We start from the raw sequence: 25,004 nt of genomic DNA on the forward strand, positions 1-25,004 counted from the left end.
CAATAACCGCAAGAAGTTGCATTCCACTATTACAGCAAGGTATAGCCTTCACATGTTTGAAGAGCATATGGGATGTACCAAACCAACAAGTGATTTTCAACATCTAACTGGAACTGGCAAAATACTAAGCAGTTTGTGGCCTGTTCTTGGAAAGCCACTCGATACTCCCAGGAGTAGACATCGGCTCAGCACAGAAGGGTAAATAAGAGACACCGAAAAAGAAGCCACTCAGTCATGCCAGCAACTCTAAATCAAAAGGATCAGTAGAAGGCAGGACCCCATCTTTCCAACTGAACAAACTACTTCACCCCTAAAATCCACTTTCTCCCAGCACAAGCCCAAGTAACGTAATCAAAATATAAAGCAATCAAAATGTACAGTAGTTTTGGAAGTTTAAAAAGACAAAATTCACAATTTAAAACAATGGAATACCCCACTTATTCCATTTGTAAAGAATATTCTTGCAATCTATTTAATTACCACGTGAGTGGTATTGGAACACCAATGAAATGTTCAACTGATTGTTACAGCAAAAAAATGCAGTAAGCTCTAAACTAAAAAATAAATGTTTTCAGTATTACAAAATGCCAATGGAAAGTTGGTACCACAATGATGAGAAAAATAAATGATCTTCTGCTGGTACCTCACTTAAATGGTCATTCTTCACCTCTAAGCCTATACAGTGAATGTTGACAGACTATTATACTGATGGGGTGGTGGTGAGAATTCGTAGGTTTGCTCCCATCATCAATTTAAGTCTACACACTTAATTTTCAACAGAAATTTTAAATTTCTGGTATTTATGGCTCAGTTCCACAAAAGACACTGGACTTAGCAGCTGATTAATAATTGTTTTTACATATGTATTATCCAAAATAGACAGCTCTCAATGAATTTAAAACAATAATCTACTTAAGGTGGACAGATAAACCACTGGAGTTGCGCTTGTACTTTAGGATATTTTCTGAACCCAAATTGTACTGTTATTTCAGATTTCACAAAGGTATCCACTGCCTTTTTTCAAAACCACTAAATTAACTGGATTCCACTGCATTATTTTTTGAAATAAAGAATTCGATATAAGTTCAAGTTAAAAAGCTTGGGAATACTTTTCCCTCATTTATTAGAAGCACAGGCACCACTTTGCCACAATTTCTTTAAAAATCAGCCAAACTCGAGCATATTCCTAAAATTATTAAACTTCATTTAGTTAACTGCACTATGTATTTTCTCCACATTCCACGTCATCCTTTGGCATTTCTCCCATTTTCAGCATGATCTCATCATTAAAAACAATAAACTTTGTCTCCCATCCCCTTTCAACATTTGAAAGGAACCAACCCACCATGACACTGAAGACTCTCCCCCAATACCCTTTGTCTTTCCCACAGCACCTTCCCATGGAAGGACAGAAGATGCCCCTTTACCTCCTTCACTCCCACTGACCAGGGCTCCAAACACTCCTTCCAGGCGAAACAGCAACTTACTTTTATTTCTTTCAACTTAGTATACTATATTCACTGCTCATGATGTGGCCTTCTTGAAATTGGGAAATCAAACACCAATTGGGTGACAGCTTTGCAGAATACCTGCAGTCAGCCAGCTTGTTCCCAAGCTTCCAGTTGCCTGTCATTTTATTTCTCTGTCCCATTCAGTCCTTGGTCTCCTACACTTACCCGATGAACCTCAACGTAAACTTGAGGAACAGCATCTCATTTTTTGGTTAGGTGCTTTTACAGCCTTCTGGACTGAACACAGAGTTCAACAATTTCAGATCACAACCTCTGTCCCTACTTTCTCAGACAGCAGCTGGTGTCGATTCTGCCATTCTCACTTACAATTCCTCTAAAACTATCTTTTGTTCCCTTACTTGTCCTATTACCATCTTTTGTGTGCACCATCATACCTTTAGCCATTTAATCTCTCCTGTGTTCCACCCTATCAGACCTTCCCTTTTGTTCTTCCCCCACCTTTCTTTGCCTCTACTTGCTTAAAAATTATAACTTTTAACAACTCTGCTTAAAATTTGTGACTTTTAACAACTCTTAACTTTTTCCAAGCTGTTAAAAGGTGATTGACCAGAACCATTAAATCTTCTTTCTCCACAGATATGCCTAATCTGTTGAGTATTCCTAACATTTTCTGTTTTAATTTCAGGTTTCCAGCATGCACAGTGTTTTATTTTTGTATTTTCTAATGCTGATAATGAAGCAGAAAATAAAATGGTAACATGGCAATACTGTACATGAGAAACAAATTCAGGATACAGCAATATACTGAGGAAAAGAACTTGAGCATACAAGCAGCAGCACTTGGCAAGAACTCTGATTCATTTCAGAAGCTTGACACCACCCTTAGGGAAATTAAGTAATTTTATTACAGTTTTAACATGATTAATTTTGAGATGAAACAAAGCATTTTTGGTTTATACAAATTCAACAGTGAGCAATGAAAATATAATTCAAAGTCAGTTTTCCCTTTCCCAAAGTTAAATTAACCCATGATTTGGATTAAATAATGTTGATATCAAAATGGAACTTCAACACTAAAATATTGAATTATATAATTATTTGAATGAAAAAAAACTTTTGAATTAAGAGGTGACCTCACTGCAATTATTCTATACCAATGTGCGTATTTCTTCCAATTTTCTCCCCTCCTCTCATGGATTGTTCACTCTTATCAAGGTATGGTTCACCCAGTCCCAGTAGCCTACTTGACAATGGAGGGCACCGTAGCAAAGTGTGATCCAGTCCTTTCCCAACATCAATACATGTGCATTTTACTCAGTCAATCTTTTTGCAATCGTAAGGACTGTAAACCGTGGCTGATTTTCTATCCAAACCAAAAGGCACTGTTGCAGCTCATTATAGTTCATCAAACATGCAAACAAGGAATCAAAGCTGATACCATCTGGTCTTTATGGACATACCAGAGTGCATTTATCCACTAAGATGTTGAAGACCTCTGAGCAATTATAGTTAAACTTATGATAAAAAATGGTCATTGACTCAAAAAAATTCAAACATCTTTCAATCACTTCAGCAGCATTCCTCATCACCACCACGGGCTACCCTAACTTTCAGAGCTCCCATACTTGGTGTAACATAATCCACCAGTCCTCCTGAACACCTTTGACTGTAGGTACACCCTTCCCCGATACTTAATGGTTGAACCTACACAACTAAACCCCAGCTCCCCATACCTGTTCCACCCTCCTGTCACTCTCCCTCAAAATGATCTGCTGCTCTCAACTTTGGGCTTCCTAATACCCGACCTCAGACTTTGCTGGTCACCTCCTCCTTCCCTCTGAGCCACACATATACCTATGCTCTGCCACTCACTCTTTCCCTTTAAATATTAGACGTTGATTCCTTTAAAAAAACTTAGGATTTAATTACAATTTATGCTGCTAAGAAGTCCATAATTTTTAAATACATGCACGGCTTGTTAAATATAAATATTAAAAGTAATTTTGCAACGACAGATCCATAGAAAAAAAATCATAAAAGTATAGTTACACTGAGTAAAAATTCAATCGCAAAACAAACATGGAAGAAAAACAAACTGATATCGAGACAAACAAAATAAAAGTGATTAGAGGTGAATAGATTACTTTTAATACTTAAGCTTATGGATAACACCAACTAGTACTGAGATAACCTTGGAAACTAAGGTTAACAGAAAAATTGAGTACCAGTTCTGATTAAAGATTTTCAAGGAAGGAAATTTTAAAAAGTGGCTGCAAATCAATATTATGGGGTATATTCCTCTCCATTCGCTATTTTTTAGTAGAAAGTTAGCTTTGCGTCTACTTTTTTACTAAAAATAGCAAAGAGAAAATAAATTTGAACATAAAGGCTATTGTTCTTCCTCATTTTATGCGTAAAATGGGAATATATTAAATTTCAGGATCCTAACAAAATGAACACTTGTTCTCAAACCTTTGCAAAATCAATCATAGAATACAGAAAGAAGTTATCAGAGAAACACAAAGACCATTTATGTGAAGAATGAAAGCATAACCAATTTATTTTCTGGATAAGGAATGTTAGGTTAAGCATCACTGACATAGAACTGACTTTTATTTATGACGCAGATACAACTACGACAATGGCACAACCACACTTTCATGTATAGTAATTAGAAAAAAAAACTAATCAAAGGCTGGTCAGTGCAATGGATTAACACACATCACTTACATTTCTAGGTTATGGATTTTAAATTGATACAAATCATAGTGGATAATATAATAGTCTTCTCTCTCTGCTGTTGTAACAGTACTACAAAAATTAATTTGTAGAGTCGCAACCAATTCATAACCACACTCCAAATACTACTGTCTTTGGTGGGCATACAAACAAAACTGGTGATCAGAGTTACTTGGAAAGCATAGACATCTACAATTTAGGGCCTAAATTTTGATTCAGCTGTTCTGCAGAGTTCTTGACTCTCATGTACACTGCAGATAATTTTTCCTCTTGTTCTTATGAAAACAACAAAAACAAACAATTCAGTCTGAATTCTAAGCATTCTTGAATAGGATGTGCACCCCTCAAAGGGTGCAGTTTCCTTTCCACTTCCCAGATGACATTAAATATACAGCCATTTGTCAACTCACTTCTCTTCTTCCCCCTCCCCAAATTATACCATCGAGCTAGTGGGTAAGTCCGTCTGGACTCGTCAATGCAATGTTGTACGAATAACATGAAAGCATTCTATTTGATTTGCTTCTTACCAAGTTATCAGTTTCCAGTGAATTCTTCTTCATAAGGAATGTGTTTACTACTGTACTTATGTTACCATGTGGAAAACCTTTCTAAAGGGGAAATGGAAATGTCTGTTTTCACAGAAGAGGTCCTCCATACACACATATACACATCTTCTTTTCTTAACATCAAAAACATAAACTGAATATATGTCATATGAAGTTATTCTAACAGTTAAATCCTAAGATGCATGCAGTTTGTTCATGAATATGAAAACCCCAAAACCCAACTGCTAACTTTGAAGATCTCTCTTTCTTCAAATAACAGGGATTAAGATATAATGGAAACACTGAGTGCATATTTTTCCCTAAAATTTCCATGGCTCATTTGCAGCATCTAGTGGTAGAAAACTAAATGAAGTGCCACAATAGTGCTGTACGAACTTGCTCTTCAGATTAAAATATGAAAATATTGACAGGTCCTTTGCCATGATGAAAACAATTCTCAAATTAAATTTTAACAAAAAATGGGTTTAGAATTTTTGTTTCTTCAAATGATATTAACTATCAATGTTTTCAAAAATTGCTTCTATGAACTGGAAGTTATCAAATTATTTTTATGTATTTCAATTTTAAAAACAATGTTTACTTATCAATAGGAAATACCACTCCTGCCCTCAATTGCCATCAGCTCAAAGTACAGAATTGCAGAATTTGTTCTTGAACACGTTTTATCAAATAAACAAGATTTAGGACATCTGTTGGTCTCAGACTTGCAACATGTATTATGGGCGTTACCAATCTTGGGTTATGTTTCCAGCTTCTGTTGTTCAATAGATCCACAACTTTGTTTTCATTTGAAAGTTGGAAAACAGTCGACAAAGCAAATTGGGAACTTTTAAAAGCTCAATTCATGTCAAGCTTCAATCACATGGAAGTAGTTACAAGCGCTGTGCTTTGTGAAATGAAATTTTGCCGAGTTTCGATTCAAGTGATTTTGCTCTCAAACCAAGTTAAACAGTTTGCGCCAATATGAAGCCAAAACCAGTTCTGTGACGGCTGTTCGCCAAGAATTTGTGGGGAAATTAAAGCTTAGAAAACATCAGAAATGCTTCATTAAATCAAGGTGTCCTAACAGCAGCACCGAATCAACTGACAAAATACAGGCTGCCTTTTAGCCCACTCCCAAGAGTGGTCCCTTTTCCCCTTCAAGTCACCCCAGACCTTGCAACTTGCCCCAAGTCTGCCTAAACACCCAACTCCACTCTACTTCCAAGATAACAGTCCACTCCTAGGTCCTGTCTGACTATCCCTTCTTGAAATCTGTCTCCTGGGATTCCCTCCTACCTTTGCATGCCAGCCTGAGCCATCTGCTTCTTTCTGGTGTCACCTTCCTAAGGTTTTTCCACTAATTTGAAAATGTTGCAGCAGGATGGTGAAAGACATTGATACTGTTTGTCTGTTGTTACAAAATGCCTTGGAATGATTCAAATTAGAAGACAACAGACCAGGATGGATACTTGTTCTCGCTAACCTGTTTTTTCCTGCTTTGCAGGAAAAAAAAGTTTTTAAAACAGATCAATCTCCTGCAGATGGTAAAAGGAGGCAGAACTGGAAGATGCCTCCTTGGAAAGTGGAATCATTCTCTCAATTTTCTCCAAGTGCATCCGCGGTTAGGTCTTATGAAATTAAATTTAGGATTACAATGATGCAGAAGAGATCATCTGTGGTTTCCATTGGAGAAATGCAACAAATTCTGCAGGCACCTTAGGATCAGAACTATGAATCTGCCTTCAAGTCTCCAAGGGCGATGATGGGAAAAGAAGAAATATATTGAAGGATGTAATGAAAGAGCGAAAAGGGTGTGGAAGACAAAGAAAGAGTGAGAAAGGCAAGGGGGGGATTTTGAGAGGCATGCAGTAGAAGACTTACAGAAAGGAGGACAAGGAGAGATAAAGACAAACACATACTGTAACAAGGTTTCATAAAGATACTGACAGAAAAACTGCAAGACAAAGCAGAATAAAAAGGAAGGATGATTTAGCAAAGGTAAGAGGAGGAGTGGAAAGGAGCAAAGTATAATGTTGAGAGAAAAAGAGATGAAACCATAAAATAAATAAAAATTGCTGCTTATTTGCCAAAAAAATCATATTCCCTTACAAATGGATAGTTCATTCAGCAATATGTTGCTTAATCTTAGCTTTGAATTTTAGTTTATTAAAAGCGTCTATATTTGAGGGGAAAATAAATTAGGTTAGTTGACAGAATAGCTTCAAAATTCAGACTAAGGCAGATTTACAAATTGAAAATATGGATTAGAATTCAGGACCAGAAATACAAAAACATGGTACTTTTTTTTAAAATTGTGAATTATTTAGTTTCACTCTGTTATTTAAAGATGGTGTCATTGCAAGATGGAGTAAAAAAAAAGACAAAAACAATCGATATGTAATGCAAAGATATTTCCCAAGAGTATCTCAATGATATCTATAAATTGTATCTTATGTCATTTACCTCCATCAAATAGTTTATGGATATTTCTGATGTAACATTAATTGGTATTTCAAATTAAGTTTAAAAAACAGCTATACCACATAAACAAGATTCGCAAGTTTGAAAAATACGTATTATATAACTGCACAGTTAAGTACTCATTAAAAAAAATGCATGTTTTAGGGACCAAGGTAACTTAAAGCCATACTTCTAGCACACTGTATCCACACTCCTCTTTTCCCACACAGGTAATGTTGCTGATTAGAACATTCACTGATTAAATTGTGTGATTCACTGAGAATTAGAGCAGTTCAATTGTGCCTTGAACTACTGCCAGTACACAGAGTTGTTGGCTTGGCCTAAATAGCCAAGTGGTTATGGTACTGGGCTTGTAACCCCAAGATCAAGAGTTCAAATCTCACAATGGCAAACTATGAAACAACGTAACTTCACCTGAATAGGAACAGATGGAAACGTGTTTGTACTCGAAAGAGTTACACACAGTTGTCAGCAATCATATCTGAATTTAAAAAGGAAAGAGGGAAACTAAATGGAACTGCATACCAGGAGCAACTGCAGCTGAAGGAGGAGATGTTGCCTCACCACCACTTTTCTGACTCATTGATGCAATACTTGTCTCACTTGTTGGAAGCTGCAGCTCTTTTGGCAGGAGGTCATACACAGATTCTACAAAGAAAAAAAACTATTAATTGAAAATGTTAACCTAATGTTTTTCCAATCTTCACTACTAAATGTAATAACTACAGTAGCAGGGATGCACATGATACCCATGTAATGAGAAACCCGAAACACAATGGTAAAGGCAAAATACTGTGGCTGCTGGAAATCTGAAACAAAAACAAAAACTGCTGGAAAAAACTCAGGTCTGACAGCATCTGTGGAGAGAAAAAGAGTTAACATTTCAAGTCCATATGACTCTTCTTCAGACTCTGATTCTTCTCTGATTCTTCAGACGCTGTCAGACCTGCTGAGTTTTTCAACATTTTTTGTTTTTGGAAACACAATGGTTATGGACTTATAAAGTTTTATGTCAAACTATCTTTCATTAGCACACAAAGTATAGCTTGGCTACCTGTGTTGTACTACAATTGTTTTAAGTTTCAAGATTTTGCATGGGTTATCTTTTTAGCTGTAATATGAGAAATACATTTTAAGCTGAATACAGTACATGCATAATGTTTTCATTGGTTGCTTAATTCATGTTCACACATTAATTCATTCACTTGTCACATAACATTCTTACCATTGAATAATACTAAGCCTTTTTCAGTCTTAAAATTTATAGTTCAGCATACTTCAACAAAATTATTCTAATTTTATTCACAATATAGCATAGAATGTGCAAAAAAAGAATGACAGGGAGCAAATAATGAGTGATGTCAAAGCAAGATGGGCAGAAACATAAAAGGTGCACAAAAATTACTGCTTCAACATGCAACTTTCTTCACTATAATATCGAGCCCTCATTTTGATGTAAAATGTCCAGATAAAAAAATAACGGAGTGGGAAATGGGTTTTGGAGATTTTCTAATTAGAAGTGATGTTTTGAAAAGTAGTTATATCTGGTTAACTTTGTGCTCAACACACAGAGGGATATTGCTGACAGAAAATACGAGAACATTTTAATATTATTGGTACCCAGTGTCAAAATCAAATGTCAACCTTTTCATTAGTTTTCTTTCACATACCATGAATCAACCTCCCATAGGATACTTCTGAAAGAGGCAGATTAGGAGCTTCAGCAGAGATTAATACCGCCCTGCCAACTGCATGCATTATTTATAACCCAGCTCAAAGAAGATATTCATTGTGTTATGAACTTACTACGCGCGTTTCACATCATGGCACAAGAGGTCCATGTTTCACATGTTCTGCTTACAAACCAATCATAATGGCTTTTAAAATGTACTGGAAAAATTATCCCATAACAAGTAATAGCAACGTATATAATTTATCAGGCAGCTAGTCATTGTTTGATCAAGTGTTAGCCTTGAGTCAGTGGCAGCACTCTCATTTCAGAGTCAGAAATTCATGGGTTCAGGTCCAGCTTCAGAGGCTGCAGCACAAAATACAAGATGACACATAAGTACAATACAAAGTGAGTGCTGCACGGTCAGAAATGCCATCTTTCAGATTGAAGTTTCTACCCCATCTACCCTCTCAGGTGGACAGAAGCAATCCCATCACACTATTTTGAAGAATAACAGGGGAGCTTGGCTAATATCTTGGCCAATATTTATCCCTCGATGAACTTCACTAAAAACTAGATTATTTGATCATTTATCTCTTTAATATTTGTGTGAACTTGCTGTGCACAAATTAGCTGTTGAGCTTCCTTCCCTACATTACAACAGTTCGAAAGTACTGAATGTCAACTGCTTTAGGAAATCCTACAGTTGTGAAAGGGACTATATAATTGCAAGTTCTTTCATTTCCTTTTCTACTTATTTAACCCAATGTTCTGCCTCCAAATGAGACAGAAACTTTGCTAATCACATCAGTGCCATTAGGACAGTTCATATCTGCCAATAATTTAGAATGACAAAACTGTGAGCATAAGTCAGAAAATGGCAGGAAATCATGATTCCTTGGCCTACATAGCTACCAGGATTCAGTGTTCCATCTTCCCCTTCCAATGAGGGGGGGGCCAAATCTTCCAGGCTCCAGATCATCAGAGACCATACGTACGACAGAAGATGCATGCCAGGACCCTGTGGAAGTCCTGACACACAGACCTTAGTGAGAAGTGCCTAGAAAATTTAAACTTCTGATGGGTAATTCCACTGCTCCCTGGGACCCTTTGCGAATGTCTCCGACTCAGAGGTAGAGTTGGAGACTTTGGACAGTTCCACAGTACTTACTGTATAGTTACTCAGAAAACATTAGACAAATTAAAACGTAGTCGAACACCTGGGTAACTCCACAACTGATCCCCCCCCCCAATCATCCCTCACCGACACCGTAACCCAATCCCCCCGTTGACCCAACCCAACTACCAACCCCCTCTAACTACCTCCCGAACCAATCTGACCATCCCCCAACTGGTCGCGCCTACTGCCCCAGAATGACTACCGACTCACCCACCTACCCAACTCCCATTCACTTATTCACCCACTCACTCATCCATTCAGATTCAAAGAATGGACCTTCAAACTTACCATACAGCAGCTACTGCTGTAAAAAGGGCACCTGCCCTGTCTTCCCCAACTCTACTCCTCCCCGAGGAACACTGTTTTGCACATTTCTTTAACAGCCAGGATCTGAACATCCCAGAAAACATACACAGCAGTGTTTAAAGGGGAGGGGGATGGGGATCTTCAAGCACAGTAGCAATCAGCTTATCATTGTTGCTGCCTGGAAGATTCGTGCCATTATTTGGTAAGATAAATACTCTCAGCCTTGTAGAAAAATATATGAGTTTTATTCACTCTAAAGGAACAACAGCATTAATAGAATCTATGCACTTGTGCTGCAAAGCTTTGAATAGCCTAATTTACTATATCATTCCCTGTTTTCTCTGAATGGACAGCAAAAGGAAAAAGGGATACCAGTAAGTTGTAGCATCAGCAACTAAGAGAGAAAGGAACTGAGTTGGGCAGGACAATGAATTAACAACACGTGTGCAGGGTATGCTAGGATGCTGTAGGATCTACTCAAGTTGGGGAGGGTTGAAAGAAAATAAAGTAAACCCTCATGAAGCATGGGAGCACTGAGGCTCTCTATGGTGACCAGAGTGCTTCACCACAGAGGAACGTATGCTCCAATTCAAACAGCAGTACAACAGTTGATGCCAACTTTGCAGAAACTTCAGCTGCCCCTGTGCCCTGTATAATCCTTTTGACATGAGGCAAGTATAGTCTGCTACTACATTTTGAAGATAATGAACCTGGGTGTTTCTGTGCATAAGTCATTAAAGGTGGCAGGACAAGTTGTGTGTGGTTAATAAAGCATACAATATCCTATGCTTTTTTAATAAGGTCATAGAGCACTTAAGCAAAGAGTTATGTTGAGCTTGTGTAAGTTCTCAGTTGCCTTAGCTTGAATAGTGTGTCCAGTTCCAAGAACCACACTTTAGGAAAGGCAATGGAGTGCATGCAGAAAAAATCCACAAGAATGGTTCCAGGGATGAGGAACTTCAGTTACGTGGATAGAGCAGAGAAAATGAGACTCTTTTCCTGGGAGTAGAGAAGGTTGAAAGGAGGTTTGATAAAGGTATTCAAAATCCTGTGCAGAGTAGATAGGGAAAAAACTATGCCAACTTGTGAAAAGAGGGTGCAAATTTAGGGTAATTGGCAAAAGAAGCAATGGTGACATGAGGAAAAACATTTTCACGCATCGAGTGGTTAGGATCTGGAATGCAGTGCTCAGTGTTGTAGAGGCAGGTTCAATTGAGGCATTCAAACGGGAATTAGATTGTTATCTGAAAAAGGAAGAATGTGCAGGGTTACAGGGAGGGGGCAGGGGAATGCTAGAAGGTGAACTGCTCATTCGGAGAGTCAGTGCAGACATGGTGGGCCTCCTTTTGTGTGATTCTGTGACAGTCTTGGGTCAGGCTGATGTCACAAACTATGCTAGCGAGAAGCTTTAATTCAAAGGAATTGATGCTGTTAAGGCAAAGATCCATGAATTTGATACAAACTGCACACAAGTTGACAGGGAATTGGGATGATACTAGTCCCCTCTTGACTTAACTGCAAACCAGAACAAAGAGAAAAGAAGAAATGCCACAATGAAATGCTCCCTCCAAGGGTAGGTTACTGGAGGTTTAAAAACAAAAAAACTGCGGATGCTGGAAATCCAAAACAAAAACAGAATTACGTGGAAAAACTCAGCAGGTCTGGAGGTTTAGGTTTGTATGATGGCTAATGTATTTACAAGCAACATGGCAATTCAGGTACCACATCTATTATTTGCTCACAAAAGAAACACTCAACAAATATATATTTTGTCTTGTTCCAGTATTAGGTATACACCAGACATCACACTTCACTTTGATGCAAAACAGCCTTTAGAGAAAAAAGCGAGTGACTGAGAAAAAGCCTTGAATTCGCATGCACCTCAGCAATTTACATATAGCTACAATTACCTGGATATGTCTGGCCTGTAGCCTTAAAAGCACATGTAGGCTAGCAACTAATCACCACAACCATGCTCTAGACACAAGACTACTTAAATGCAATGACACAGGAGATCCATTTGCCATTCTATAAATTTACAAAGCCATTGCTACCTGCAATCACTACTTAACTCTTCCTAGCTACTATCGACTGAAATTTTCAAAGAGCAGAAAAATTACACCCAATCTATAAGATTTTTGTTTAAATATATCTGTAAGGCCCTTTTTTTCCCTAGGTCAGTGTACTTATCTATACACTGATGTCAATTTTCTAGAATGAACTGGTATGAGCCTTTGGTGAAGAAAAATTGATAGTCTTCAGAATACCATTAGTGCCTTATACTACTCTAAGAAAGCAGCATGAGCAGCAAGTGAAAAGATTCATGAGAATGGTTCCAGGGATAAGGAACTTCAGTTACCAAGAATTGACTGGAGAAGTTGGAACAGATTTCTTGGGAGAAGGGAAGGTTGAGAGGAAGTTTAACAGGTATTCAAAATTATGAGGAATCTGCTTAGTGAATTATCTAAGCCAAGTTGGAAAATGCTAAGAAAGCAACAGCAACCATTGTTACTCATGATTCATATACCTAATTCTTCTTAGAAACTACTTACTGAAGATTGCAAAAGAGAACAGAGAAATAAAATACTCTCAATCCACATGCTTTCCCCCTGATTTATAGGTAGGGTTTCTCCACCAGATCAGTTTACTTATTTATACCTGATTGCTGGTTCACTTCAGTTAAAACTCATTCAGGATGCTTAGTATGTAATACATTTCTCATCTCCCCTCCTGTTTTCAGACCAAGGTTCAGTTCTGAAAGCAGGGATCACCAGCTATTGAAACAATGGGCTGGATTTTATGGAACCCCCTGCCATAGTATGTGAAGGTAGGAGGCTCGTAAAATTACAGTGTGTGGCCTTCCCATCAGCTTCCTGACCCCGAGCTGTCTTCCATTTTACAGCAGCCTGCTTACCCTTGGGCCCACCAAGGATATTAAGTGACCACTTAATGGCCACTCAAGTGACTCATTCTACTGCTATTCTACACACACAGCAGGGGCAAGCCCAGGCCAGGCGGGTAGCCCAGAAACTTTTCTGCGTGGGTTGCTGTCCAGTAAGTTGGGGGGTGGGGAATTCCTTTGGGGGACCACTGTCCTGATTAGCTGCGCATTTCCAAATTTTAAACCTCACTCCACCTTTAACCCTCCCCCCTCACCAGGGTCTACCAGCCAGGCCCAGCCAATACCCTAGGCTTACCTTGAAGTCTGGCTCCATCACTTCCTCTCGTTCAGGTACTGCCTGAAGTCCCAGCTGCGGCCACCGCTCGAACCTGGCACAGCTGGAACTACAAAGCTGCTGGACAATCGGATTGACTGTCAGCTCTCTGATAGGGGTGGAAGTCTTGACCTTAGGCAATTAACGCTGCAGGACAGCCACCATTTTGGTGGACAGCCACGCCAAGACATTTTAGTCAGGTGCTGCAGGGAATACGGCACCCTGTAAAATCCAGTCCAATGCGTGACGGTGCTTTTTCTGGTTTAGCTTCTAAACTGTGCAAGCAACTCTCCATAGTATGTGTGTTCTTTAGATTAATGGTGAATTTGCACCATAAAATGATATTCTCTGGTACAGCAGTGCAAGGCACTAATAGTAAACTAAAGATCTTCAGTTTTTCTTCACCAAAGGCTCTTGCCAATTTGTTCTAGAAAATTGACATCAGTGTATAGGTAAGTACACTGACCTAGAAAAAATAGGCCTTACAGATATATTCGAACAAAAGTCTTACATATTGGGTGTATTTTTTCTGCTCTTTGAAAATTTCAATCAATAGTTGCTAGGAAGAGTTAAGTACTCCAAGTCCTCCAAATAAAAGGGCTGGCTATGGGTACCGGCAGGGGCTCCAGTTATGCCCGTCTTTTTCTGGGGAATGTGGAGAATTCCTTGTTCCAGTGCTTTGCGGTCCCCCTCCCACAACTCTTTTTCCAGTACATCGATGCTGTATTGGTGCTGCTTTGTGCTTTCATCTGAACCTGGAAAAATGCATCAATTTTGTTTCCAACTTCCACCCCTCTCTCATCTTCACATGGTCCATCTCCAACACTTCTCTTCCCTTGACTTCTTTGTCTCCATTTCTGGTGATAGACTGTCGACCAAAATTCACTACAAGCCCACCAACTCCCACAGCTACCCCAACAACTTTTCCATACATCCAGCTTCCTGTAAGGATTCCATCCCATTCTCCCAGTTTCTCAGTCTCCGTCAAATCTGTTTCAATAATGCTATCTTACACAATGGCACTTCTGACGTCTTCCTTTTTCCTGAGTCCTGGTTCCCCCCCACAATGTGGTTGTCCGGGCCCTCAACCATGTCTCACCCATTTTCTGCACTTCTGCCCTCATCCTTCTCCTCCTTTCCAGAAGGATAGGGTTCCTCCTGTCCTCACTTTCAACCTCTGTATTCAAAGGATCATCCTCCGCCATTTCCGTCAACTCTAGCATGATGTCACTACCAAACACTTCTTCCCATCACCTCCCTTTTCAGCATTCCAAAGGGACCTTTCCCTCTGTGACACCCTGGTCTACTCCTCTATCATCTCCAACATCTCATCCTCTTCCCATACAATCACAGAAGGTGTAACACCTGCCTCTTTACTTCTTCCCTCCTCACCGTAGAAGGTCCCAAACACTCCTTCCAGATAAAGCAGCAATTCACTTGTACTTATTTCAATTTAGTCCACTGCATTCACTGCTCACAACGCAGTCTCCTCTACATTGTGGAGACTAAACGCAGACTGTCACTTGCCATTTCAATTCATCATCTTGCTCTCATGCTCACATTTGTCTTCGGCCTGTTACACTGTTCGAGAGAAGCCCAACGCAAATCGGAGGAACAACGTCACCTTCCGATTAGGCACTTCATAGCTTTCTGAACTTAACATCGAGTTCAACAACTTCAGACCATGAACTTAGTCCTCATTTTCATTTTATCCCCCCCAGCCCAACCCTCAAAGGACAGTCTGTAACTTGTTCTCATGTTTTTGCTTTCAGAAAGTGCTGACCCTTGTTCTGCTATTAACACATTCTGCTATCTGACTTTTATGCCACTATTAGCACCTGCCTTAGGTTTTAATACGATCATTACCACTCTTTATATCTTGTGTCCATGACATCTTTTGTCATTCAAATCTCAAGAAAAAATGGCTCTGAAGAGTCACATGGGCTTGAAACATTCACTCTGTTTCTCTCCCCCCAGATGCTGCCAGACCTGAGATTTTCCTGCATTTCCCATTTTTATTTTAGATTTCCAGCATCCAGTTTTTTCTTTCGATTTCTACTAATGTTGTTTCCACAGCTCAGTCTATTTTCTAACACTAGCGTGCAGCATTACAGGAGTGCTGCATTGTCAGAGGTGTAGAGTTTCAGATCTCACATTAAACCAAGGACCCATCTAGCTATTTGTATGGACATAAAATATCCTGAGGCACCACTGAAAGAACACGTAGTCCCACTATCGTAGTCAAAAACACTATTTTCAACACCAGCACCAAAAATCAGATTAACTAGTCACGTATCTCATTTTTGTTTGTAGGTACTTGCTGTGCACAAATTGACTGCCAGATTTATCTATATGACAGGAACTAAAAATAATTGGCTGTGAAGCACTTTGTGCCAATACAGAACCACAATCAAACAGAAATAATATCAATGTTTGACACCTGTGCTGAATAATGTCTTTAGGCTTTGGAGATTTCTCTCCAGCAAGAAGCTTTAAGTGTGAAAAAAATTATTGGTTCTGTTGTGAAGATTAGTATGCTTGATAGGTAGTGTGTACACACTTATTTTTTATTTATTAAGGTTCCACATAAAGCAATACTGCAGTTTTTTTGGGGGGCTCCAGATCAAGCAGTTAATGGAAAGATTGCTTTGACAACTGTGGGCTTAAAAGTGTAGTTAAAAATATGTAAGTTCTTTCAAAGGCGACTACTTAAACTGAATTCCCCTGGATTTCCAAGTCTGCATTCCAGCACCAACTCACAGGCACAACTCCAACTCTTCAGCTATGCTGAGCAAAACACCACTGCTCCAAGGGTTACCTTTTCCTCAACAGCATGCAACATGGAGTCACCAACCTTCCACTGCCGTTTCAGCTCTCCAGGGCTTTTCCCAAGCGGTCACTACTTGGAGCCTGTCAACCATAGTACTTTCACTACTTTGCTCCTCTCCCCAGTGGTCTCCTCTCAATGGCTCCTTCCTCATTCCCCTCTCTCCCCCTCTCTGGGACCTCTCCCTATCCCCTCTCCCAGGACTTCTGTGTTATGACACCACACCTTAGATCCTGTGATCGGGTTTTCAATCCTTTTAGCCCCCCAACGCAGGCGCCCTCGGCACTTGTCCCCGACCTGAAGATTTCAACATTGAACTGCATCTACGCAGCCCATTCCAGATTTGCGCATGCGCCAGCAACTCTTGTAATTCCTGACCTCCGCTAAGAAATCAGCTTGAAGTCCTATTTCATGACCCAGCAATACTGGCTGTAGTTAACTTTCAGGTTCAGACAAAGTATAATACGTCAAAGTAGAAGGAAATGTTGCAAAAGATTAGGAAGAAAATTTGCCTCACTGCTCAAGGTGCATTTCGGAAAGGAAAAAATATCCCTTTAGACTTTCCAAGAGACAAAGTATTCTGCTTGTATGTGGCTGAGAAATAATTTATTAGTGTAAATGCCAGAATACTTTAGTAGATCAACCATCTACAGGTCATCATAGTACACATTTTTTGATGTGGCAATGCCTGTGCATCAATGCAAATTACATAGTATTACTCAGCTTCAAAATCACCCAAACCACACTAAAGCAATAGGTATTAGACCACCTCTACAAAGTAACTTCACACTGCGTGAGTTTCTTACTACCCTGCATTCATTCTGAAGCCAAGTTTAAAGTTCCCAGGCTGTCCTTTGGAGCACCTGGTAGTTTTTAATTCTAGGGGAGAAACTGGATATACTCCTACCATTCAAATATAAGCAGCATTCAAAAGAAAGTGAGTGGAGCTTTGCACAAAAAGGAACACCAGAGCCAACCAATTTTGAGTTATTCCAGACAAGTCAGTAACAGAAAACTCTTATTTTCTCTGGTATACCAACCAGATCTTTGGCTGCGTTAGCTCCTCACTGCACACACAAAATATTATATTTTAGGATTCTATTCTTAAACTTTTGGCCTAGAATATCCAGGAATATTTTAGAGTAACTAAATCGCAAGAGTTAGCCTTTTTTTTTACACAGGATCACAGAGAAACAAGTAATTCGGTCCAATCAGTCCATGCTGATGTTTATGCTCCACTCGGGGCTCCTTGCATCTTTCCTCATCTAAGTCTATCATTGTAACCTTCTATTTCCTTCTTTAAATGCTTGACTAGCTTCTTGTTAAATGTATCACTCTCGTGGTAGTGAGTTCATTATTTTCACTTTGGGTGAAGAAGTTTCTTCTGAATTCCCTATTGGGTTTTTTGGTAACCATTATATTGATGATCTCTAGTTTTGCTTTTCCCCTACAAGAGGAAATATTCGCTCTGTATCCACTCTATCAAAACCTTTCAAAATTTAAAATACTTCAATTAGGTCATTCTTCTGCCACCTTCTTTTCGGAGAAAGAAAGAGATCAACCTGTCAATCCTTTCCTGATATGTATACCCACGCATTTCTGGTATCATCTTTGTAAATCTCTGCACCCTCTCCATTAACTCTATATCCTTTTAATAACATGGCAACCAGAACTGCAATCAGTACTCAAATAAGTGTGGTCTAACCAACATTTGATACAGGTCCAGCATAACTTGCCTACTTTTCAATTCTATCCTCTTTGTAAAAAAAAAAGCCGTGATTGGTTTACTTTTTTTTAAAATGGCCTTGCTAACCTGTGGCGCAACTTTTAATGATTGTTATATTTGTACTCAGAGATCCCTTTGTTCCTCTACCCTACCTAGGCTTGTACCTTCCATGTAATAAGTGACGTCCCTATTCTTCCTGCCAAAACGAATTACATCACATTTATTTATGTTGAACTTCATTGGCCAATTATTTGCCCATTCTGCAAATTTATATTTTCTCCTGTAATCTGTTACGCTCCTTCTCAGTGCTGACTATCCGCCCCAATTTGGTGTCAAACACAAATTTTAAAAATGAGTTTTTGATTCCAAGGTCCAAATCGTTAATGTAAATTGCGAACAGCAATGGTCCCTGCAATGATCCTTATGGAACAGCACTTCCCACTTTCTGCCGCTCTGAATAGTTACCCTTTACTCCCACTCTTTGCTCTATGTGTTGAAGCCAGTTAGCAATCCATTCTGCCACTTATCCCCAACTCCACATCCTCTGACCTTATTCATTAGTCTATTACGGAGCATTTTAAACAATGGAGATAAATTACATCCACTGCATTACCATTGCCTATTCCCTCGATTACCTTCTCAAAAAATTCAAAAATGTTGGTCAAGCCAGAGAAAATTCATAGGCAACTGGTTTACAACCCAAAACATGGTTACGTTTGCATTTCCTCAATTTATGTTTGCCAAAACCCTCTGCCACATTTTTCCATAGTTTTACCTCCCATGCAAAAGGCCAGCTCATACATAAATTTACATCCAAAATTTTAGCACAGGACAGCCCAAAGTCAACATAAAATTTGTATAACTGAGAATTCTGGAGTTTGTGATTTTCATCAAGTGCTGTCAGTCTCAGAGCACCTGGCTGCATTTGCCTTTCTACACCAGTTTTTACATTCGGACATAGGCTAACGAGCTCCCACAAGATACTTGGTCACAAGACCCTATTGGCAGGACTGTCCTAGAGACCAATGTAAGTTCAATTTGCTTGGAGTTGCTGTTAAACTGAGTTTCCTTTCTATTTGTGCTCCCAAAATTGTTTACACATTGTGCCATGTTTTCGAACAAAGATTAATTGCAAATGAGTATTTCGGGTTTCAAGGGAAAGTGAAATGAAATGATTCAAGTGGAAATCAAAGTGAAATTGTCGTTTCACTATCTGCTCCAATAAATTAAAACGCAAGGCCTAAAGACATTAGTTATTTTAAAATGCGAAGATGCCAGCACACAATTTAATTCACACCTTTAATTATCTTTGGGGATCCAGCTGCTTTTTAGTTTATAAACTATACGTGTTTAGATATCTCGGCAATTTTAGAATGCCCCATTACATTTAATGCCTACATTTCAAAATTACCTAAGGCAGCCCAATGTAACGATTACAACAAATTTACCAGGAAATCTTTACAATTTGTTGACTCTGTAGATAAAATATGTAACAATTGGTTATTTCATGCTTCAGAAAATGTTTGTTCAAGCAAATAGTTACTAGCATTGAGGAGTTGTTCTGTGTTCTTGTAATTCACTACAACCACCTGATCATGGAGACATTGACAAACCTGTGCTTAGGCATGTAGGAAACCTAGGTTGTACTATGGGTTGGTTCTGTCAACCAGAGCATTCTGGTTTTGTTTGTTTCTTGATTCTTTCACGGGATGCGGGCATTGAGGGCAACGCCAACATTTGTTGCTCATCCCTAACTGCCCTTGAACTGAGCGGCTGGCTTGGCCATTTCTGAGGACAGTTAAGAGTCAACTACATTACTGTGGATCTGGAGTCACATGTAGGCCAGGCCGGGTAAGGATGACAGCTTTCTTTCCCTAAAAGGCATAAGTGAACCAAATAGGTTTTATAACAATTGATGATAGCTGTCATGGGCACCATTACTGAGACTAGCTTTCAATTCCAGATTTAATGATTGAATTCAAATTCCACCAGCTGCCATGGTGGGATTTGAACCCAGGCATTAGCCTGGGCCTCTGGATTACTAGTGCAGTGACATTACCACTATAATAGAGTCTCCCCATAATTAAAGCAATGGAATTATCAAAAAAGAGTAAACAGCTGTGTTGTAACCACGGCAAGTACAGGTACGGTAGCATTGTGGTTATTTTACTGAACTACTAATCCAGATGTCTGGCCTAATAATGTAGAGAAGGGAGTACAAATTCTACCAAAGCAGCTGCAAAGTTTTAATTCAATTAATTAAATAAATCGGGAATAAAAAAACTAGTATCAGTAAAGGTAACCATGTAATTACCGGATTATTAAAAAATACATGTGGTTCACTAACGTCCTTTAGTGAAGGAAATCTGCCATCCTTACCTGGTCTGGTCTACATGTGACTCCAGACCCACAGCAATGAATATGGTGGACCATAGCAAACCACTTGGATGTATACAAGAAGGAAGCTCACCATTCCAAGATGAATTAGGGATGAGCAATAAAAGCTGGCCTTAACAGTGATGCCTACATCCCATGAATACATAAATAAAGTGAAAATTTGCAAGCAATTACAAAAAGATAATAATCTATATGTAAACTTATTATACTTGTGTTAATTGCAAATGTCACCATAAAAACTAAATAAGGTATATAAAAAAATAATTTAATACTTGGGAGCATTTTCATTTCCAAGTAAAAAGATTGTGAAGTCATGCCTTCCTGCAAGACTTGAGTACATACACAGGATTCTACTAAAAGTGCAGTAATGAGGATATGCTGCCTTCTGGATAAGGCATTACAACAGGGCCTCATTCTGGCTGTTCAAGCATACATAAAAGATTTCACTGCACAATTCATATAAAAGCAGGGAATTCTCCATATGTAATGGTCAACCTTTCTCCCTCAACTAATTTACTGTGTGCACAGACTACTTAAAAATATAATTGGCTGTAAAGCACTTTGGGATATCCTGCGTATGTGAAAAGATACCATATAAATTCTAAGTTGTTGTTATTCCATGTCATTTAAAGGCAGCAGCTGCTGGGCTTGATCCAAAGTCCTCTTCAATGCCACTGAATTTGTAGAGTGCTGTTAAACTATAGAAGGTACATCAAAAATTAATTTAGCACCTTTACATTACCTTAAAATATTAGAGGTTAAAAAAAAGGCTGTTTGAAGAATCATGGTGGATTGTAAATAGTTGTTTTACCCAAAACAATTTCACCTAAGCAAGTAAAAATTGAATAAGATTCTACAAACTCTATCACCATCCTCCATAACAATTGTCATTGCATTTCAAAAGTCAAAAATTGTGCAATGTGCTTTAAGACAATTCAAGATTTAAGGTTTCAGATGGATGTAAACATTATCAAATAATTTCTGGAAAAGGCATGCATGCATGCATATATGAAATGTTAGCAGTACTGGGTTCATCATGATACTATTGACAGATGTAGTCAAGCCATGTTCATTATACCAAGACTCACATGAATAACGTCCACTTGAGGAAGTTACCGGGGGTGCCATATCCTGCACAAATCAGTGCCTTCAGGAGAGGACAGCAAATAGGAGGAGTGGTTTGTAAGCCACCAAATGCAATAATACAACTTCAATATCATGTTATTTGCTTTTTCCCAACCATAAGCAAGTAGAATTTTCCTCTATCTTAAGTGCTAAGCCAACTGACATACAACTTCATGTTTGGAGCTCAACAATGCCATAAGACTTGAATTTTTTAATATAAATGCAGATGTTTAGAAAACTAAAGTTATTCACATCCTACAAACATCATTCGCATTGTCACTCCAACTCTCAGATCAGTGAAATATTTAGAGAATGCAAAGACTGGATGGCAGTTTGCCAGAGGCTATGCAAACATAAATAAATGCCACGGTTAGTATTATCTTAGAAAGGAATTATTCTTTGCTCACATAACAGTGCTTTTTGTTTGAAAACATTCCTTCATGATGTACAAACTCAGCAGTTATCCCCTTCCCCTCTCTCTCTCGTCCTCTCCCCTTCTAAAAACACCTAAAATGGAGCTCTCTCAAAGTACACTTAGACCAATCCAGCCAAAGGTCATTCAAAGGCAAACACAAAAAACGACCTACTGCTAACTGCTTGAGGAAACATTGAAACGGGCTGATAACATCAGAATGCATGAACAGTGTACCAGGAATACTTCAAATTATGAGCTGAGAGAGAAATTTCTTAACTATTCATAAAAAATTCATATTAAACTATCCCAACTCAGAAGTAATTTAGATTTTAACTGGCTTGCTTCATAATGGGGTTGAGTTTAATAAACCCAGTTGCAGTTGAGTTCACTGACGTAAATGGAGGCTAAATAATTGTTTTTCCTCTAAAAAACAAATTTTCCGTGTGCCAAGTCTAACTAAATTTTTTTACATTAATTTGTCTTTTTTTTAAAAAAAAGTTCTTAGATTAACTGTAATAAATAGAAAGCCATCAGTGACGTACACAGTACTGGTCAAAGTATTCTGAACAAAGTCGTTACCTCTCTTGCCACTGGTTGGATTGTTTGCAACCAGGCTGCATTTCTCATCTCACATCCCCTCCATCATGAAGACTGCTTAGTTCCATCTCTATTCCTTTCTCAACCCATTTGCCATTGAAAACCTCACTGTCAATTTCAGATTTGATTTCTTCAATGTTCTGATTAGTATTCCATCTACCAACCACCATCATCTTCAGTTCATCCAACTTGGTTTCCCGTATCATATTACACAACAATTCACGTATATACATCACCAAGGACAAATGTGGTACATGTTCTCTTCCAATCCCACAAAATACAAATTTAACATTCTTATCCTGGTTTGTTAAATTTCCCTCATAGCCTTATACCTCCTTATCTCTTAGCTGATCTATTGTGCATCCTCCATCTTCTTTGGTCCAACATTGGTGTCCATGTCTTCAGCTGACAAAGCTCTGGACTTCTTTCCCTAAACCTCCCTCTCCTCAAGTTGCTCCTTAAAATCTATCCGTTTGACTAAGCTTTTGATCACCCATCCTAATAGAATTTCATACAGCTTAGTGTTGCTTTGTCTGTTAGGTTCTGTTGATTAACACTCCTGTGAAGCTCTATGGGATGTTTTATAAGTCAATTGCAGTCGTTGCATTACTTATACAATGCTGTAGGCAGTGAGGGCAGTATAGGAGATATAAATATGATAGGGATAAAGATGTAGATGTAGAGAAAGAGGTTAACATCAGAAACATATGATGCAACAGGGATCTGGAAGGAGGAGAAGTTCCAACCTCATGCAATGCTCCCAATATGTAGATGGTAGCTGTAAATAAAAGAAAGAGTAATGATTTTAACAAAGTACAGTCTCAAGTAGCTTACCTTGGGAGGATAGACAGGGTATGGGGTTTGGTTGGGGGGGGGGGTGAGGGAGAGAGTGCAAGGAAAGTGTGTCCAGGGGGAGGTCAGTTGTATAGTTGCCCAGAGTTAGACTGGGATTTTTCTGTTTAACACTTCCTGAGTAACGATCCAGGTAAATAAGTTGGAACTGTCTGAAATGTCTGACTCTTACTCAGAGTTGCAGACTTTTTTGGAGGGTCCTGGGAAGCAGGGGAATTGCCCATTGGAAATTCAAACTTTTCAGGTAATTTCCAGGAGTCTTCATGTTGAGACTTCAGAGGGGGTCCCACAATGCATCTTGGCAGATGGGGGTGGGGGAGCACATCCAGTCTCTGAATACCTGCAAGTCAGAAAATCTAGGCTCAGGTGTTAACTTTTTTCTATTAGTCTGCACTCTTTATGGCTTTAGCAATGCACTGCTACTTTTAGTGATTTACCTGTATTCCTAAATCTTTTTGCTACTTTACCAATTTAATATTTTACCTACCAAAGAACAAGTGGCCTTATTTTTCCTACCATCAACCAACTCCTATGTCCCACTGTTAAAGTTAATATTCCATTAATGTTCACTTTGCAAGTCTATTTTTGTTATCATGAAAATGTGTTTTATTCCAAATAACAATTTTTAATCTATCTGGAAACCTGAATTGAACTTTTAAAAACAGAGATCTCTTTAAACACGGAGACTAAAGGTAACTTGAGTGCACAACCAAGATGGCTATCCTAATTTGCATTATTGTACATTCCAATCTCTTCAAATGGAGGCAGCATGTCTGCAAAACCCAAAGATGATGACTTCAAGGAAACGTGAAGGACCCACATTTCTTGTCCCATTAACAAGGGATTAAGGCAATCACCTGAGGTATTCAACTGTTGGAGACAAACCAATAAGCCTAATTACTTGAAGAATGAGGCCCTAGCAAGGGGAGCTTCCCAGACATGAGCTAATCAAGTTACCTTTGAAATACACTGGCAATGACCTTATTTGGATCCCCTGGGCAAGATGTGACAAACCAGCCTTTTGTATGTTTAAGTACTCGTTTCTCTGCAAAACTGAGGACAAGCAGCTGAGACAGAGAGAGAAGACCCAAGGGAGGTCCCTCTCACCTCTATCTCCAACCCTTGTTTGCTGACTGAGACCACCCAGAGTCATCCCTGTTGCAGATAAAGACTAAAAAAAATTTAACCCAGCACTACCATCTCCAGAAGAACAACCAAATCAGCCATCTACATCTTTAAATTGGAAGTATCAAGATCACTGAAGTAGTCACAGGGCCTCAGAAATCAGCCTGAAGTCAGCCAATTCATCAAACCACAGACTATGTATTCCTTTTATTTTTTATGGACTCTAACTTGACCAACTTATACCTCCCACTCTGTAATCTTATTGCTCTGTGTGTGCACATTTATATTATTTTACTTAAATCAGTTTAATTATAATAAAGTTAACCC

General features: G+C 38.8%; 1 protein-coding gene across 2 annotated transcripts in view; it reads right to left on the reverse strand.

The window, feature by feature from the left end:
• The window catches only part of nfat5b (nuclear factor of activated T cells 5b), a 200,039-nt gene that overhangs the window by 121,501 nt on the left and 53,534 nt on the right, over window positions 1-25,004 (reverse strand). For both annotated transcript variants that reach the window (XM_041190961.1, XM_041190962.1), the window contains exon 2: window positions 7,766-7,888. In XM_041190961.1, the coding sequence (XP_041046895.1) occupies window positions 7,766-7,888 (123 nt within the window). The remainder of the gene's footprint in view (window positions 1-7,765; window positions 7,889-25,004) is intronic.

The sequence above is a fragment of the Carcharodon carcharias genome, chromosome 7 (genome assembly GCF_017639515.1).
Source record: "Carcharodon carcharias isolate sCarCar2 chromosome 7, sCarCar2.pri, whole genome shotgun sequence".
NCBI classification, from domain to species: Eukaryota; Metazoa; Chordata; class Chondrichthyes; order Lamniformes; family Lamnidae; genus Carcharodon; species Carcharodon carcharias.